This window comes from Protopterus annectens, chromosome 6.part0, assembly GCF_019279795.1.
Source record: "Protopterus annectens isolate FY-2018-M chromosome 6.part0, PAN1.0, whole genome shotgun sequence".
NCBI lineage: Eukaryota > Metazoa > Chordata > Ceratodontiformes > Protopteridae > Protopterus > Protopterus annectens.
The window spans coordinates 706,042,917-706,060,313 of record NC_056737.1 but is presented as its reverse complement, the minus strand read 5'-3'; the positions used below and the strand labels follow the sequence as shown (position 1 = coordinate 706,060,313).

Sequence of the window (17,397 nt, the reverse complement as noted above, 5' to 3'; positions counted from 1 at the left end):
TGTTATATCTACACTAGTCCTTTAAATGTATTCTTTTTAAATTTTTATTACAGTTCATAATGTTGTGTAGTTTATTAGGGGTGCAGTTCCCCATGTAATTACAGCCTTATCTGATAGTTTCAGTAATAGATTTCTTAGATTTCAAGAATGTCTGTATTGAAGAACTCATTAATGTTTCTCCCATTTCCCTGACTCAGGGGCCCATAATGGAAGCATAGCCCGAGTGAGATTCACATTGTAAGGCTAGATATCCAGCAATAAATATGGTAACACTATGTATTTGTTTTTGGACACTTCTAGCAAATATTTATTCAGGACTCAACAGTACATGTATCACACCACCAACATACAGGCAAAACACTGGGAAGCATTGTTTGCAACCTGCCAATATACAAAAATGTTTATGAAGACATTAACAACAATATGTGCAAAATCTGTGGGATAAAGTGGCATGTCCAGGGCTCAGACATGCCATCCAAAACAACAGTGGTATTATGTACATTCCTAAACCTATGAACCTATGAACCTAACAGTCTAGACCAGTCATGCTATTAGTCTGAATTATTTGTTGATGTCATGTGTTAACCAGTCTTTTAGAATCTCAGCCTTGTTTGTCTTGTGTCTTGTAGGAAAGCTATTCATTGTGACTATACTTGGTTCTTATTCCATCATACATTTATGTTAATCCCCCATATGCCAAATAGTCCCCCTGGGGAAGAGTAATGAAGCCAGAATTTAGGTGCAGTTACTTTCAGTATTTCAAATCTCTCTCTGTCCCGCTACCAAGCAAGGCAGGTATTCAGATGGAGGTATACTTGCAGGATGCAGTCTGTTGACATCAGTACCCCTTCCCATGGGCCTATTGTGTAACACCCTTATAAACCAATGCAACACATCTACCCACAGCTCATAAGTGTGCCTGTCAATCCCTTGTCAAAAGGTGTGCCATGATGGCTTCTAAGTCTCCTTGATGACTGATTCAACTTACTTCTTCCATTTATGTGATTCTTTTTGGGAACCTTGCAACCTGGGAAAGCCAGGCCTTACTACCCCTTATGCAAAACAAGTGTTTCCTATCCATGGCTTGTCTTTCTCCTGTAAAAGGGAAATAAACATAAAAGTTATGAAAACTGTGAATGTGGATGGAGAGAGAGAGAGTACTTGAAAAGCATACAACACCAATGGTAAATTAAACTTTTTGATCTAGGTCCAGTAACTGGGGTTTAACCTTTTAATCATGCTCCTGCATTTAGCTACTTGCATCCTACATCACATAGCGACTGTTCTCTGAGCTGAGGTGCTATTTGCACCTCAGGATGTTTAACAGATTTTCACTAATAGATGGTGAAAAAGTGCACCTGCAAAACATGTGATGCTAATTTACATCTGTATTTAACATTTACTTTGTAGCTTGAAAATTTACTAAATCTGTGCAACTCTGAAAATAGCCTAGGCAAATCATTTTCCAGGTTCATCAAGTAAACCAAAAGTCATTTTCGTACTGTGCTTGCATGACTTCCTTACCACATACTGTAAGCCGCTGAATTACTGAAGAATGTAAAGCCTCAGCTGCATGCTCCAGATGTAAAACAAACAGCAGGAGGAACACTAGGCATCCCTGATATGTCAGTTATTTAAATAAAATATGAAGAAAAGATGTCTACACTTGTTTTCATCTGTACTTTTAATGGCATGTAAATGGTGGCTAGTAATTTTAAAAGTCTTTCTAGGAATCCAAATAATTCCTAGAGTGTAAGTAAATAAGTAATCCCAATATGCACTGTGAAATGTCTTTTCTGTATCCAGACTTAAAACCAGAAGCTTTTTAAGGACTTTGAACCTCCTTCATTAACATCAGAGTCTTTTTAATGTTATCTAAAATCTGGCAACCAGAAATAAACCAACACTGATTCAACTGCAGCAGGACAGGCATCATGGGAGCCCACCTAGATGCCAATGAGGCTGTAAAAATTTTGTAATCCAAATTAAAAGCTAATATGGGCCTATATGATTCTAAGTCTTCTGAATAACTATTATTACAGCTTCATATATAAATGCATAATGGTCACAGATGAAATAACCATATTTGATGCAGTGTCTGGAGTGTCGTCTTCCCCCATTGATATTCTTCCACTTAGGCCCCATGTGGCCCAGAGGATTTCCCCTTCTTAGCTTTGCCAGCAATGCTGACAGCATATCATGAATAATAAGGAACTAAAGCCATTCCTGTCTTCAAAATACAACTCAGGGAGGTTAAGTCTTCTTTAAAACTATTTCACTTCAACTTTCAGAGATTCAGTTCTTTCCTCAATGGTATATAATTCATCATTGACACTTGACCACCCTCATAATTTCATAAAGGTATTAACTTACCACTGCTTATAGATTGTATCTTTCAGACCTTACTTTTCATCTGAGGTGTTCTACAGTCTATATGCTGATGACCTGAAATTGGGTAAACTGATTACAAGTGTTACAGATAAGGCATGTCTGCAAAATAATTTGACTAAATTGACCATTTTGGCACAGCAGAATAATATGTTGATAGATACATCAAAAACTAAGCATATGAGATTTGGGAGACATAAATTGAAAGGTGATTATTTAATACAGCACACAGTGATTGAAACTGTAGAGTCATTTAAGGACCTGGGTATATGGGTAGATTCAGCTATGAGTTTTTCTAATCTTATCAAGCAATTGGTTAATGATAGTTATAGAACTATAAGTTGTATAAAAAGATTTATAATGTCTAGGAAATCAAACATAATTAAGTCATTGTTAGTTACATTAGACCCTAACTTGAGTATGGAATAACAATATGGAAACCCTATAGGAAAACAAGCATGAATAAACTGGAAAAGAGTACAGCGGAAATATACCAAAGGTATCCATGGATGTGAAAATCTAAGTTATTATGAAAGACTAAAATATCTGAACTTGTACAGTGTCTCTTACAGATATTTAAGAGGAGATCTGATTCAGGTATATAGGGCATTTAGGGACAACTACCTCTGGGAATGTTTGGGGTTATCAAAAAGTACTAGAGAATCTTCAATTAACGCATGTAGAAGATTCTATAGGAATGAGAAGTACACTAATTGGTTCTCTGACAGTAGCTGATGCTTGGAATGGACTACTAAATTACATTAAAGCAAGTACTAGTTTAGACATTTTTAAGAACAGCCTGGACATTAATTATGGGAAGAAGTGTTTTGGTGTATTGGCAAGCTAGAAGGGCATTAATGCCTGTGCTTGAAACATTTGTATGTATGTATTGCTGTAGAGCATCCATTACTTTATAAATAGTGCAATTAATCATCAAGCGTAAAGTTAGAACCTTTTGAGCGCTGGGAGAACTATCATAATCTCCAAATCACAATCATCTACACTTAAATTCTATTTTTGCATCCATTGATTTAACAATTTTCAATTTCCATAGTTATGTACCATTCCTAAGATCTGGTATCCTCAACAACTTGATTTGCACACTGGTCTGCAACTCCTACATGCAAACTCTATTGAGAATAGACCTTGTCGATTTGTTGCTGAGGGCCCAACTTCAAAGAACAGGCACCTTAAATATCTGCCCCTACCCCAAATGGCCATTTGCATCAGATAGCCATTGATCTAATTGAAAAAGAACGTAGTCCAAACCAAAAAAATGGAATTTATTGAACACAAAAACCACAAATTGAATTGACCTAGGTTTCGTCTTAACAGTAATTTTTGTTCTATAAAGCCTATACTTAGGCTTAAATATATTACCGGGAAGTCTTGACAAGGTTTTTCATATATATATATATATATATATATATATATATATATATATATATATATATATTTGATATATTTATTTATGTTTATTTAACAGTTATATACGTTATATATATTTTTTGTATATATGTGTAGGTTTTAGTCTATGTCATGTTTTAAGAAGTTTTTAAATGGATGATTGATTAATTGGATTGTTTCAGGGGGTGTGTTCATTTATTTAAAGTGTGGCTTTTTAACATTTTAGCATTCTGAAGAAGTCTTACTGTTAAGAAGAAACCTAAGTCAATTCAATTCATGTTTTTTGTGTTCAATAAATTCCATTTTTTGGTTTGGACTACGTTCTTCTTTGGATTTATTCGTTTTTTCTGGTTCCTGGTTGGTCTTATTGTAGCCATTGATCTAATTACTGCCCAAACCATTCTCTATAAATCTGGAAATTATAAAAGGACATATTAAACATCAGGGAAATATTGCCATTGTTAAAAACCAAAGAGAAAATCAGAGTAACATAATCCAAGATACTCCCAAGTCAATCTGAAGTATTCTCTTGACATCAGTGCCGTGAGTATTCTTGTGCAATTCCTGTGTGAGGTAGAGCAGAATGCATACCTACTGTTTACATACCAAAATGTCAGGCTACATCCACAAGGTCCATTGTTGGACAATAAGGATCATAGGAAGTTATTAGGCTAATGGCCCTAGAGTCCTTACAAGACTAACCAAGTTCTACCCTTATTTACACGATCAACACCTATTGCCCCTGTCCAAGAGGGACACAGGTGGAATCCCAGGGTGAATTTATGGTTACCCATCTAATTGTCCAGATTGCGTTTCAAGAGGGCTAATGGGGTGCTCTGTTTGACATAAAGTGGGAGTCCGTTCCAAAGGTGTAGTAACCTCTGGGAGACAAATCTGTCCCTCCAGTAGGTTCTGTTAATGTCACATACTGGGCTAAGGTCTTTAGAGCGAGTAACCCATGTACAATTTGATTTGTGGATATACAGCATTTCCAGTAAAGCAGGGTCAGAGATGGCCTTATATACATGGCAGAAATTGCCTCTGATTAGTATATATGAAACAGAGTAAAGTGACAGTGATTTCAGATGATCCACGTAGGACAGATTCTGAAGACCTTGAATTTTCCTTATAAAGAACCTTTGTGGTCTCTCCAGTTGCTACAGGTGCTTGGAAAGATGCATACCAAAAGGGGTGTTGAGTTGTACTCCGTTATTGACCTGATGAGGGAAGAGAGCAGGGAGGTTATAACTTCTTTCTTTCTTGAGGCAATGCCTTTACCTATGAGATGAACAATGTAGAATGCCCTTCTTACCAGTGTGGAGACATGGAGATCAAAGGTAAGGTTGCTGTCAACCTGTGTGCTCAGGTCTCTCAGCACTGAGTGCATACTTAGGGTGTTGCTATTGTTGTGGTAGTTAGCAGGAACATCGCCCTTACCGAAAGGGATGATAATGTATTTTTTGCATTAAGTTTAAGGCCATCACTTTGGCACCAATCATTTGTTTGTATAACACCCTCTTGTAGGACGTTGACAACATTTGGAGATTCTATGACCACTCCCGGTTTGCAGTTATCAGCAAACTTTGCCACAGACCTTTAGTTTTATCTTGTACTTTGGAGAAGTGGATTCTAAACAGTAGAGGTCCCAGGACTGATGCATATGGAACACCACTGATTACAGGTATGCTGTTGGAGGTGGATTCCCCTATTTTAACTATATGCGTTGTATCAGTGAGCCAGTTAGTGACGCATCTAATGATACAAGAGTTGATACCTAGCTGGGTGAGTTTGTCAATAATGCGTGAGTGGGGGGATAGTGTCTAAAGCTTTGGCTAAGTCAAGGTAGGCTGTATGCACAGATTTCCCCCTCCTCCAGGGCCTTGGTGACTGTTTTGAGGAAGTCTACCAGGTTTAAGAGGCATGATTTCCCTTTGACAAATCCAGACTGAGTAGGATGAATTGTTTGGAGATAACCTATGTCTTTTTTGATAACGTCCATGATGATTCACTCTTTGGCCTTGCAGATAAGACTAGTCAGGCTAATAGGTTTGTAGTTCCTGGGGTCAGTGGAAGCACCACTTTTGTGAAGGGGAGTAACGGTGGCCATTTTCCATTCAGCGGAGGACAAAGCTGTTGTTTAGACTATGATTGGAAAGAGTACCCAATGGTGTTGCTAATTCTTCTTAGAGCCCATGTAGGATGTAGCTTGGGATGTTATCAGATCCCATAGATGCTGTGTTTTGGGCCTTAGAGAGGGCATTTATGACCTGCTCTTTAGAGATGCAAGGTAGGGGAAAGCCGGTAGGGATGTCATGGGGTTGGCCAACTATGTCCACAGGCTCAGTATATGTGGTATCATTAACCACCAGTTCAGTACAAATCTGAGCCTTTCCTTTTAGGTTACAGATGCATCTAAAGAATGCCTTATGGTTGTCCTTAGTTGAGGAAGCTAATTTGGATTCATAGTTTACTTTGGAGGACTTCACAAGATGTCTTATTTGCTTGTTTAAGCTGTGGATAAGAAGCTAAAGATTTCCTTATCTTGGGTTTCCTCAAATGTCTAGACCTGAACACCCCTTATTTCAGGAGTCCAATTCAAGTGCCCTGTTAAAGCAATGGCCACTTCATAAAAGTACAAAACCTCTGACATTTCCTTTAACTCCTTGAGATCTATGACATGCAATGGCTACTATTAGCAGCAGACCACTCCAGCACCATTTTGTAGTAGCAAACTTACCATGCCCACCCTACAGCTGCAGTTTAAACTTGAATATAGTTCCTTTGGTCAATAACCGTACTACATCATACTGTTTAATTCCATCCAACAAAGAAAAAACTACATTATGCAAACTTTCCCAGCTTAGCATGTTCTTGTTTAGGCAAATCTGTCTCTTGTAAACTGCATGTATAGGGAGAGAGTTGTTTGCTGCAGCTGAACACATGAGCCCACATGACTGAATTTCCCATCATATTCACATTCCATGAAAATACCCATAAGAAGACTCATCAGTAATAAGTTCAGATGCAATCCTGGATCCACAAAAACTACATACCACCTGCTTTGTGGCCCCTTCAGGCAACATGGGACAGGCTAACCCAATCACAGTGGAGAATCAAAGATCACCAAAGCAGGTGCTTCTGTGGCCTAACAGTCAACTATGCATTGAAGCTAAGAGCAATCCATCAAATTATGAATACTAAGTCAAAGTACACCAAAATATTGCTGTACAATAAACATATAGGTCTAGGTGCTCCTCATCAAGAATCTTTGAGATAACCCAAAGTATATGAACTGTATTCAACCTCATCAGCACTTTGAATGACATTTCATAAAGTAAACAATAACGCAGCCTCTCTCAGAAGAAAAGGTAAGAGCAGGAGACTTTGCAAAACCATTACACAACACGTCATTTCGGCTTATACAAACGCTAATAACAGAATGGTTTTCATGATATAGCTAGTTTGTTTAAAAATAGTCATATGGCCTGCTAAAATGCAGTCCTACTACAATGTCACTCTTCCAGGATATCAGCAGAGCACTCAGGCTAAACATGGTTATTGGCTGTGTAAAGCAATGCTGCAGTGTTGATACTGCTGTTGTTTGTCAGTGCGGAAATCATAAAATGTATTTCTGACTTGTACCACTAGATCCCTGTCCTTCTTTGCAGTTAACCAGCATTCTTAGAATAAAAAAGAAAACCAACAAAATAGAGTCCAAAACTGAATCGCTCAGACATGGTGTTGTCTGTTTGAAGTTATCAGTGTGAGGTTATCATTCACCTGAAGATATATTACAGCAGAGTAGTCATGCGAGGTGTAAAAGAAACTAATACTATACATCTCATCCATCATAGGTTCATAGGTGTGACTGTACATCTCGTCCATCATAGGTTCATAGGTGTGTACTAGGCTAACGGCCCTGGAGCCTATATAAGCCTAGCCCGTCATATGTGTGTACTAGGCTAATGGCCTGGAGCCTATATAAGCCTAGCCCAAGAAGATTCCCAGGCATCGTGCTGCCCAAAGTTAGTTCCCATCAGAAGTATCTCATGAAGAAAGAAGCCTCAGATCTGAAGAAGGCTTTAAGCTGAAAGAGCTTGTCCAGTACCTGAGAAGTAGATTGTCAGAATAAAGTTTTACTGTTCGTTTTATTTGTTCTTCTATGGTGGCTTGCCCATATTTTATCCAAGTCTGCTTCATTTGTTTTTGGGCTTCCTTCAGTGGTGTCTACCTGCTATTTTTGTTTTATTTGAGGTTTAATAGTTTTGCAGGAGAGAAGCCACTGTTCACTCTGTTAATAGTATCTCATTTACTCAGAAGCCTAGAATTTAGCTTTTCGACATTGTTAGTAAAGGTTTCCTAGCACATTGTTAGTGAAATATATTTCTAGCATGCATGTTGCCTTATACCCTTTTATCACTTCATGTTGTAAATTATTCCATCAGTGACATCTATATTGAATAGTAACCATTTTTCTACATTTTAGAGAGTGTGTGTGTGTGTGTGTGTGTGTGTGTGTGTGTGTGTGTGTGTGTGTGTGTGTGTGAGAGAGAGATTATAGTACAATTGTTAGAAATGTGAAAGCACTGAAACACATATGATCAATGAAAACATTTCAAACATCAGATTACCAAACACCCAATAGATTGCTAGGACAAAGATCACAAATAGAAAATTATTTATTTTTATGATCTGTAGACCAAAACCCTTCCTTGGGATTCTGACCTAATTTGTTTGCCTGTACCATCTTAGTAATGCATGCTAACGCTAATCCTACACCTCATCTTAGGAAAACCTTTCTGTAACATTACCACTACACAAGACAACTCAAACACATGCTACACACACACACACACACACACACACACAGCACTAAATGTATCCCCTTACCTAACCCTTACTGTAACTCTTAACATGCAAACACTCGCATGCATACTAAATCTATCCCCTTACTTAGCTCTTACTCTAACCCTATCATACAAATCCTGACACACATTAAAGCTATCTTCTTACCTGGCTCTTTAGACCTAAACATTCGATATATCTGAAACTTTAGACATTAGCACTTAACACAACAGACACTTACCTACCTACTGCAATTCATCTTCCTCCTTTTGGCAGTTATTGTATTTTGATAGTAAGTGCACTCTACCACATTTCCACATGGTTAACTCCATCAAACAAGTTGCAGTTTAAGTGAACGTCACTCGTATACTCTTATATTATGTTTCCATCTATCTATATCTTTGTGTGTACATATATAAAAGGATAGATGCAAATCTACTACAGGTCCTCAAATACAAAAACACTGAGTAGAAGGTACTTAAACAAATGTGTTCTAAATTGCTGTTGTCAATCACAAGTTAAAAAATGAAATCCCCAAACATCAAAAATGACTCAAAACATTTTATTTAGATGGAATAAGTCCCTAGCATCTCCCACAATCCTGCAACATATATATATATATATATATATATATATATATATATATATATATATGGATCTAGGATGTTTGCTCGAATAAGCAAATGTTCAAATCCATAATAACTGAACACACTTTAACAAAAGCACTTTTATCGAAAAAGTGCTTTTGTTAAAGCGTGTTACAAAAAAACCCAAAAAAAACTACATTAACATTTTAGCGGGGGGACGCACCACCCAGCCCCCCACACCCCCCTACTTTAATATTCTCCCTCCGAGACCGCATTACAGTGGGGAAAAGGGAATTTTCCCTTACCCGCCCTGTAGTACAGCCTCAGCAACAGGCATACTTACGCAAAAGTGCTTCTTCAGTCAAAAGCACTTTCACATAAATATGCCCGGCTGTTTGGGTTTCAGTCGTTTGCTCATTCGAGCAATCGTCTGGGACCCATATATATATATATATATATATATATATATATATATATATATATATATATATATATATATATATATATATATATATATATTAACTCTTTGATGGCATTACCATGGGGAAAGGGAAAATTCCCAGTTGCTATTCATGAAGACTAACAATTTGCAATCTTTAAATTGTCAGTCTTTTAATGCTCGAGCAATGTAATAGAACTCGTAAGGTATTTTGTTTTGCATTTACACCTATGTGAGACACTGGCTACTACCTGTTATGATTGCAATACATGTATTTCATTTAACTTCTTAGTTATGTTCAGATTTTGTAATGGACCTGTACTTTTTAGATAAAATTTTAAGAAATGATGGTCAGTTTCTAGATGTGTGCTTAGCTGTCTTAACATTTTAATGGATTGTAACATTTGTTAGGATATAGCAACAAATGAATTCTCAGACTTGAAATAACATTGTTTTGTATGTAAGCCTAAGAAAGAAAAGACAGCTTCCAGATCAGACATTGTGCATTCCATTTTCCAGTACACAGGATCTACATGTTAAAGTAACTATATCATGGCATATGCTAGCAAATTAAATTTAGTTTTTTAATTTGAAATTATACTTGTAAATTAAAAAAAGAATGAATACCACTTCTTTTGAGTTATTTTTTATAGTGTAGTATTATAGTGCTGGGCATTACTGCTTTTTTATCTATGACAAAACATAAAGGTAGCAATAAATATAGCTGCAAGATAATAAGGTGTCAGTGTTTGCTGTGGATTGTCATCCTTGACATTCTGCATTATAGTATTTATACACATCTCCATCCTTAGAAGTACAGACCTTCAGTTTTGAAAGTAAAATTCCCATTTACAGCATTGCAGTTGCTTTAAACAGCAAAGGATTGAGGACAATGCAAACATATTAAGCTTGAAACAAGTCTTGGTAATTTATTCAAGCAAAGCTTACATAATTAAGACTACAAGTTGGATCTGTCATCCTTTCACAGTTGACATTTAGACACAGTGTCATATCCTCTCCAGGATTAACTCTAACAAATAATGCATTCTAATCCAGTTCTTATGTAGATTATTCATGACAATAGTGTAGTAAACCCTTAGGATACGCAGTAGCAAGCTTTGCCCATGCCTTGCCCAACACTAACCTCAATACAGTTTAAACACACATACTGTAAGTATAATTTGTAACTTCAAACTGACTGAATGACTATAAAAACTTTTAAGCATTACAAAGTAGAAATTCACTTTGATACACAATTTGTAGAGCAATACATGTTTTATTTTTATCACTTACTGCCTTGTTACACTGTGGTCATTTTTTCTTCTTTGCTTCACTCAAACGTTAAATGTTTTGACTTCCATTTAACAATATATTTATGATTGGTGATGCAATTATAATCCTCTTTATCATAAGCAAATATAGACCATTGTCTTTTGTGCGTAGACACATGTATATGTAATACCTAGATATCAATACTTTTCACAGGTATAATATTACCTGCCATGGATTGGGATATTATCATGTGGCCTTCACCCAGAGGATTATGGCACAGCTTGGGATGCCACCCATATGTAATAACTTACTACAACAGTAACTATTTTCAGCAGACGCGGCACGACTGTAGACAAGATTCTTGTTGTAATAGTAGATCTTCCATGAGAGGTCATTGTAGCAGGCATGTGAATGTTTCCTTCCTTTTTCCGTGGTTAGGAAGGATCGCAATTTTGAAATAATGACTTGTTATAATGTTCTTCTACTTGTGTGGAGTTATTTTCAGTCTATAAAATACTGTTTTGCATCCTCTAAGGTCAGTTAATTTCTAAGCTAATAGCCTTTTTGAACACCAGAAGGGGCCCAAAGTACTGAAGAATATCCTGTGGGATGTGGCTTATATGGGGGTGGTGCTTATGCAACAGAAATCATAAGCAGCTTGGAATGAGACACCTGACTATTTTCACAGGGATTTCAGGCAGCTCATGCAAAAAGCTGCCTGGAATAAAGTATGGTAAGTTGGAAGTAACTAAAAGTATAATGATGTACTGTTATAGCTGCCACTCCTTTTGAGGATCATATGTTATGATAAGTACCCTGAACTTGCTCTGTACATTGTGTGCATTTTTGAACAGACATATTTAAACCACTTTCACAAATTTGTTGAAATGACAGCAGCATTTCTTATATGCATATTAGTCTAATTACTGTCACCAAATTCCAGTTTTTAACCAACATTCTGTCAAAATTTATACAGCTTATTTCCCACTTCCACTTTACTGGTACAACATAGCAGAACAAGAGATAATCTTTACAGTATGCTAGCTATTGCTGATATTAACTCAGTGCCATGTAATAAATGAAATATGTCACTGTTTTAATATATTTGTCAGTATCAATGGACAAAGTTATGGCTGTGATGCCACAACCAGCTTGTCTGTCCTGCCTACTCACTGAAATATTTTACAAATGGCTTTCCTTTTGAAAGAAGCAGTTGTCACTCATATGTAGTCTTAATATGAGATGAGCACTGCACAGGCTGAGTAAACTGAAACTGAAACTTGAACTTAATAGGGCACATAATTAAAATAACTGAAGCAAGTCATACATACTTACTTTGGCTGTTAAGGTAACTAGGGATTCTTTATAATCAATTTAAACTGAAAACATAATGCTTTATCATGCCATTAAAATGTTTCTGTCTGTAAATTCCTTCGTCTGTAAATGATTTCTACTTCATGCCTGTATAAATCTGTACTTCATTTTTCATTACGTTGACTGTATTTCATGTCCCACTTGCCATCATACCTCTCAAACTCTTAGCCCAAGAAGTCTGGACAAAGCCTGACATTATGGGGGGGGGGGGAGACAAGGGCCCAAAAATAGGGGCACATTTTAATTATTCTGCTTATAAACTTAAAAAGTAGCTAGAATAACAGGGTTTGTGTTAAAATGCATTTTCTAAAAGATATGAAGTCTGAAACTCAAACGTATTTCATTATTTAGTGATTTTATTCCTCAGATCATCCCAGTGATTTTCCAGAAAACTACCACTTTTATGAGGAACAGACCAAAATTTTGAGTGAAAAATCTGGACATTCTGCAAAAATCTTTACACTTGAGATGTATGCTTGTCATTGCTGGAATGCTTCAAAACCAGTGTTATATTCCTTAAGTAACCTGTCTTTAATGTCCATCCCATAACTGCTGTTTTAAAATACAAAGGTCCTGCACAACCTTTTTCTCCTTAGATATGTTTCAAAAATCCATCTTTGCCATATATACTTTCTATATTTAATGTTTCTTCAAAATTAAAAATTCTGATTTGTGATCTAATGAATCCAAGGTATCAGCATTTCCTTTAACTGAATCTTAAATCAAATTCAATTCCATGTTGTAACAGTGAGATTATGTTGCAGGCAGACTATGTTTATTACTAGTGAAAAAAGCTGAGTTTTGTTTAACATAAAAACAAATTTTAACAGAATTATTAAATAAAAAACTTTGAAAGAAGTAACTGAACAGTAAATTTGTAATTGTGTTACTGTGTTTTATATGTATACTTAAAAAAAAAAGATGTTGTTTGTAGTTAGTTCTGTTGCAGTTAAATAAGGACAACTTTTATGAAAATGTTTTATTTTCTAATTGCTTGCTTTGATCTGCTGATACTTTCTAAGTAAAGTTATTTTGTTTTTATTTTCTTTTGTTTTCAATCCTAACAATACATCGGTTTTAGGGAACTATATTTGAAATTGAGACCATCCTTCAAAAATGTCAGTATTCTCCATCAGAAGAATATTGCATCAGGAGGAACTTTACCAAGTCAAAACAGGAACTTGAAGCATACATCAGTAAAGCTGTGTCACTGCTTAGTGAAAAGTCTGAGCCTGATGAATTTGTCAAGAAATCTGAGGTAAGAGTTACACTTATAACAGTCTGTTGACTTTAAGTACTCATTGAAAAGAAAATTGCTTCACGGATTAGAATGTCTGCCAACTGGCTTCACGGATTAGAATGTCTGCCAACTATAAGAGAAAAATAGAGTACTGTGTTAATGAGAAACCATTTAATAATGGTGTACTTGGTATCACAGAGCAGTGACATTGTATTAAAAATTACTACTACACAAAATTGTTCTGGTGTGGTTCACAAAGGTAATAGTGTGCCTTCCTGTATGCACTTCTATTCAGTGTATGAGTGTATATATTGGGGGAGGAATTGAAACAGGTAGAGCAAAGTAGTCAAATTAACGTCATTGTTCAGCAGTTGGTATGCCACGTGACTTTTCTGGAGTTTGCTTGTTTTGCAAATGATTTTTAATAGCTGATCTTAGTTTAGAGAGTACATTTGTATCATAATATTTGAGATTACATACCAGCTTAGATGAACATTTCTTTAGTTGAAGTTTCTCTTCCTGCAAAGAATAATTCTGTATTTTTCCCATTAGAGGTACCAGGGTAATGAGGTTATATTCGAAGGACTGTTATATTTCTTCTTCACATTTTCCCATCACTGGGAAACAATTGCCCTTTTTTACAGTTATAATGCATTGATAGGGAAAGCAAGCATTGCTTTAAATATGTATTTTCTTACAGAAGGTGGGACCATAAGTAATGTGTATATATTTTATGGATTAGGTCATGATCAGATAATAAGAGTTATACATTAAGGAAGGGAGAGAGAACTCTAGGTGCTGAACATTACATGAGAGGGATGTATTTTTCATGTAACACTTCCCTTGCTGTATTTTCTGGTCCATGAAGTGAGGCCGAAGCCACCAGTAAGTTAATATATTCATGGCATGAGTAACCAGCACAAAAAAACTGTCTGTGAGATCTCATTTACAAACTGCAGGCTATTTGTCAAGTTCAGGTGAGAAAAAAAATAAAACTTGCTTGTGTTGCACCAAATAAAAGTGATTGAAAAAATTACTAAGATAAAGCTGTTAAAACAATTGCCCATTGCATGCTTTTTTGTTCTAAATGAAGAAAGTAATCACTTGGCTTCTTTGAAACTCACTTATGTGGTGTGGATTCTGCTACATAATTCATAAACTTTCTAGTCAGTAATGTTTGTAAAATCACTGTCAGTTCAAATTTCAATATAAAATACCCTGCTCTTAACTGTTGTCTTCTTTTTTGATATTTCTGTATCACTGTCTCTTTAAAGCATTCTTCTTTTATTTTAACATGTGGCTATCCTAAGGACATAGAATGTTACAAAAGACCCTTGAATTAGACAGCCTAGATCGTAACATTTTGTAGCACTTTTTTTCTGTGTACCTGTGTTAATAGCACTTTTTATAACCCCAACCATGCATCTGATATCCACGTTTTTGCCAAGGTGCACATTGTGGACATTCTCTGTTACCTGCTATTTATGTGGTTTACTTTGGTTTCCTCCTGTGGCAATTATTCACCAGTGGAAAACTGAGGCACCCAAGCATTGTCCAGTTACTCAACATTTGTTGAGACTGTTTTATGTAAATGGCAACCCTTAGCCAAAATTGCAGAAAAAGTGACTACAAGAGTGCTTTCTGGGAAGGAGTTTCAAAAGCATGGCTTTCAATTTGTGTGTGAGACCATACTTCCTGGAAAATGAGAAAAGACGTAACCCCCAAAGGAAACAAATGTGAGATGAAGAAAAAAAGGTCCTTAATAGTTGCTTTCTTTCTACCACATTATGTAATACAGGAGCATTTTTTTTTATTTGCAGGACATATATATTGGTAATGGAAATGAAGTCCTTCATAAGTTTATTAAAGCAACAGAAGAACTAAAGAAGATTTCATCTGAAATTAAACAGCAGTCTATGGAAGAGAAACACCATCTTCTTAAAATATGGGAGGTAAGAATGCTGTTTTTAGTTTTATAGGCATAGATTCATTGCTGTTTTGTCTTTATTCCATAATAACTTCCTATTTGTAGCATCTTTCTTTCTTTCTCTATTTATTTATCAGAATTGTTTCATTTAATGTCAAAGAAGGTTAATTTACAGAGATTTTGCATTAGTTTATTGCAGATGGCAAAGATCGCATGCTATTGAAATGTCATGTTACAAGGCAGAGTTGTGTATAGACCATTTGGAATAGTGATTACAACATATGATAAGAATATGTGCTTGGATAATATGTTCCGTCATCAGTCATTGTCTAATACAAGATAACAGACTGAGTCAGCAATTAAACTTAAGTAATAGCCCTACTCTGAGTTTGACACATAGAATGAGTACAGAGGCTAAAAAGGCCACCTAGTATGTATACTCAGTTAGAAGTGGACGGGTAAACTGTTTAGGATTAGCAGCTAAGCTAGCTGAACAGTGATGAAGAGAGTAGTACTAAAGCAAGAGCTTGTAAAGTGAGAGAAGCAGTGGGGCAGACCATAGGTGTAATGGACACCAGTTAGTAATAAGGGGCATTACAGATGAACAGCTTTGCTTTAGAGAAGTATGACAGAAGCCAGTGGAGAAGCCATAGAGGGAGCAGAGGGCAGTTTTCAAGAATGTGGCATTGCCAGAAAAATCCTTAATGTTTGCCCTGCTGAGGTAGAGGAATATAAAATGCTGACCTTTGGGACAACGAAGCATTGAACATGTAGCTTTGGACAGTTCAAAAATTTAAAAATATATGTGAGTTGGGGGATAGTTAATATACAAACACCAGTAAAGATCAGAAAGGATAGTTGTAAACTAAGTGAAGTGCTCATCAAAGGAAATCTGCAGTTATTGCCTCAGTCATGGTTGGTGACTAATATTCAGTTTGTTAAAACAAAACAAAATGCTGTTAAGCCACACCAGGGGACTGTGAGGGACAAAGCCATAAAACAAATAATTTTCAAATAAAGTTTTTAGTGCTTTTGTTCATTTTATTATAGAACTTCATCAAAAATATAACAAACTCAAACTTAGTAACATATCTATACATACACACCCAATACAAATGAATTAATCAGTTGTCATAAAAATTCAAACACTGAAAGATGCAAATTCCATACAATATTCATTAACATCACTTTATAAAATAATTTTGTAAAATATCTAATAAAATTATTGTAGTTAAATACATTATAAGGCATATCAAGGGCTTCACTCAAGTAATCATAGCTTCGTAAAACACTATTGACTAAGGTCTTATCATTTATACCAGGAGGGATGAGTGGCATTCAGTTTAAGCTACCAAACAAGTTCCCTTTTTTCTAAAAGTGCTTCCCAATCTCCTCCCATGGCATTTTGTGGGAACCTTTCCAAAATAAAAACTAATATTTTTTTAATCCTTAAAATCATCACTGTGTCTGTACAGTGCATTTTTATAATCCTTTTTCTTCTTGCATAAATGTGTTCATAGTATACCCAATTCCTCAAAGCCCTCTCTGTCTTTCCATTATAGAATGCATCACATGTTAAGCACTGAGCCAGGTAAACAACCCCTTCTGTTTTACAATCGAACCCCCTCCATTACCTTTTATTTATAGGAAGTAGGTGTAGTGCAATAGTTATTTGCACTTTGAAAGTGCTCACCCCTTTTGGGAAAAGCACAATCTCATTAAAGGGCAGTGTGTCCATGTTTTTAGAATGATTTCTGAATGACTGTGAATTGTTAGAGGAGGTTAAAAAGTTGAGGACAACATTTTTGGAAAGAGCATACCCTGAATAGTTGATGGATGAAATTATTAGTCATATTCTTAATGAAAGGCAGGAAAGGTTTAAGCCAGTTTTAAATGGGGGGGTGGGTGGTAGTAATGG

The 17,397-nt window shown here is 36.0% G+C and overlaps 1 protein-coding gene across 1 annotated transcript in view; it reads left to right on the top strand.

Annotated features, from left to right (window-relative positions):
* Positions 1-17,397, top strand: part of SYNE2 (spectrin repeat containing nuclear envelope protein 2) — a 3,814,665-nt gene that overhangs the window by 766,247 nt on the left and 3,031,021 nt on the right. The window contains exons 14-15 of the mRNA XM_044073561.1: positions 13,394-13,570; positions 15,373-15,504. Of these exons, the coding sequence (XP_043929496.1) occupies positions 13,394-13,570; positions 15,373-15,504 (309 nt within the window). The remainder of the gene's footprint in view (positions 1-13,393; positions 13,571-15,372; positions 15,505-17,397) is intronic.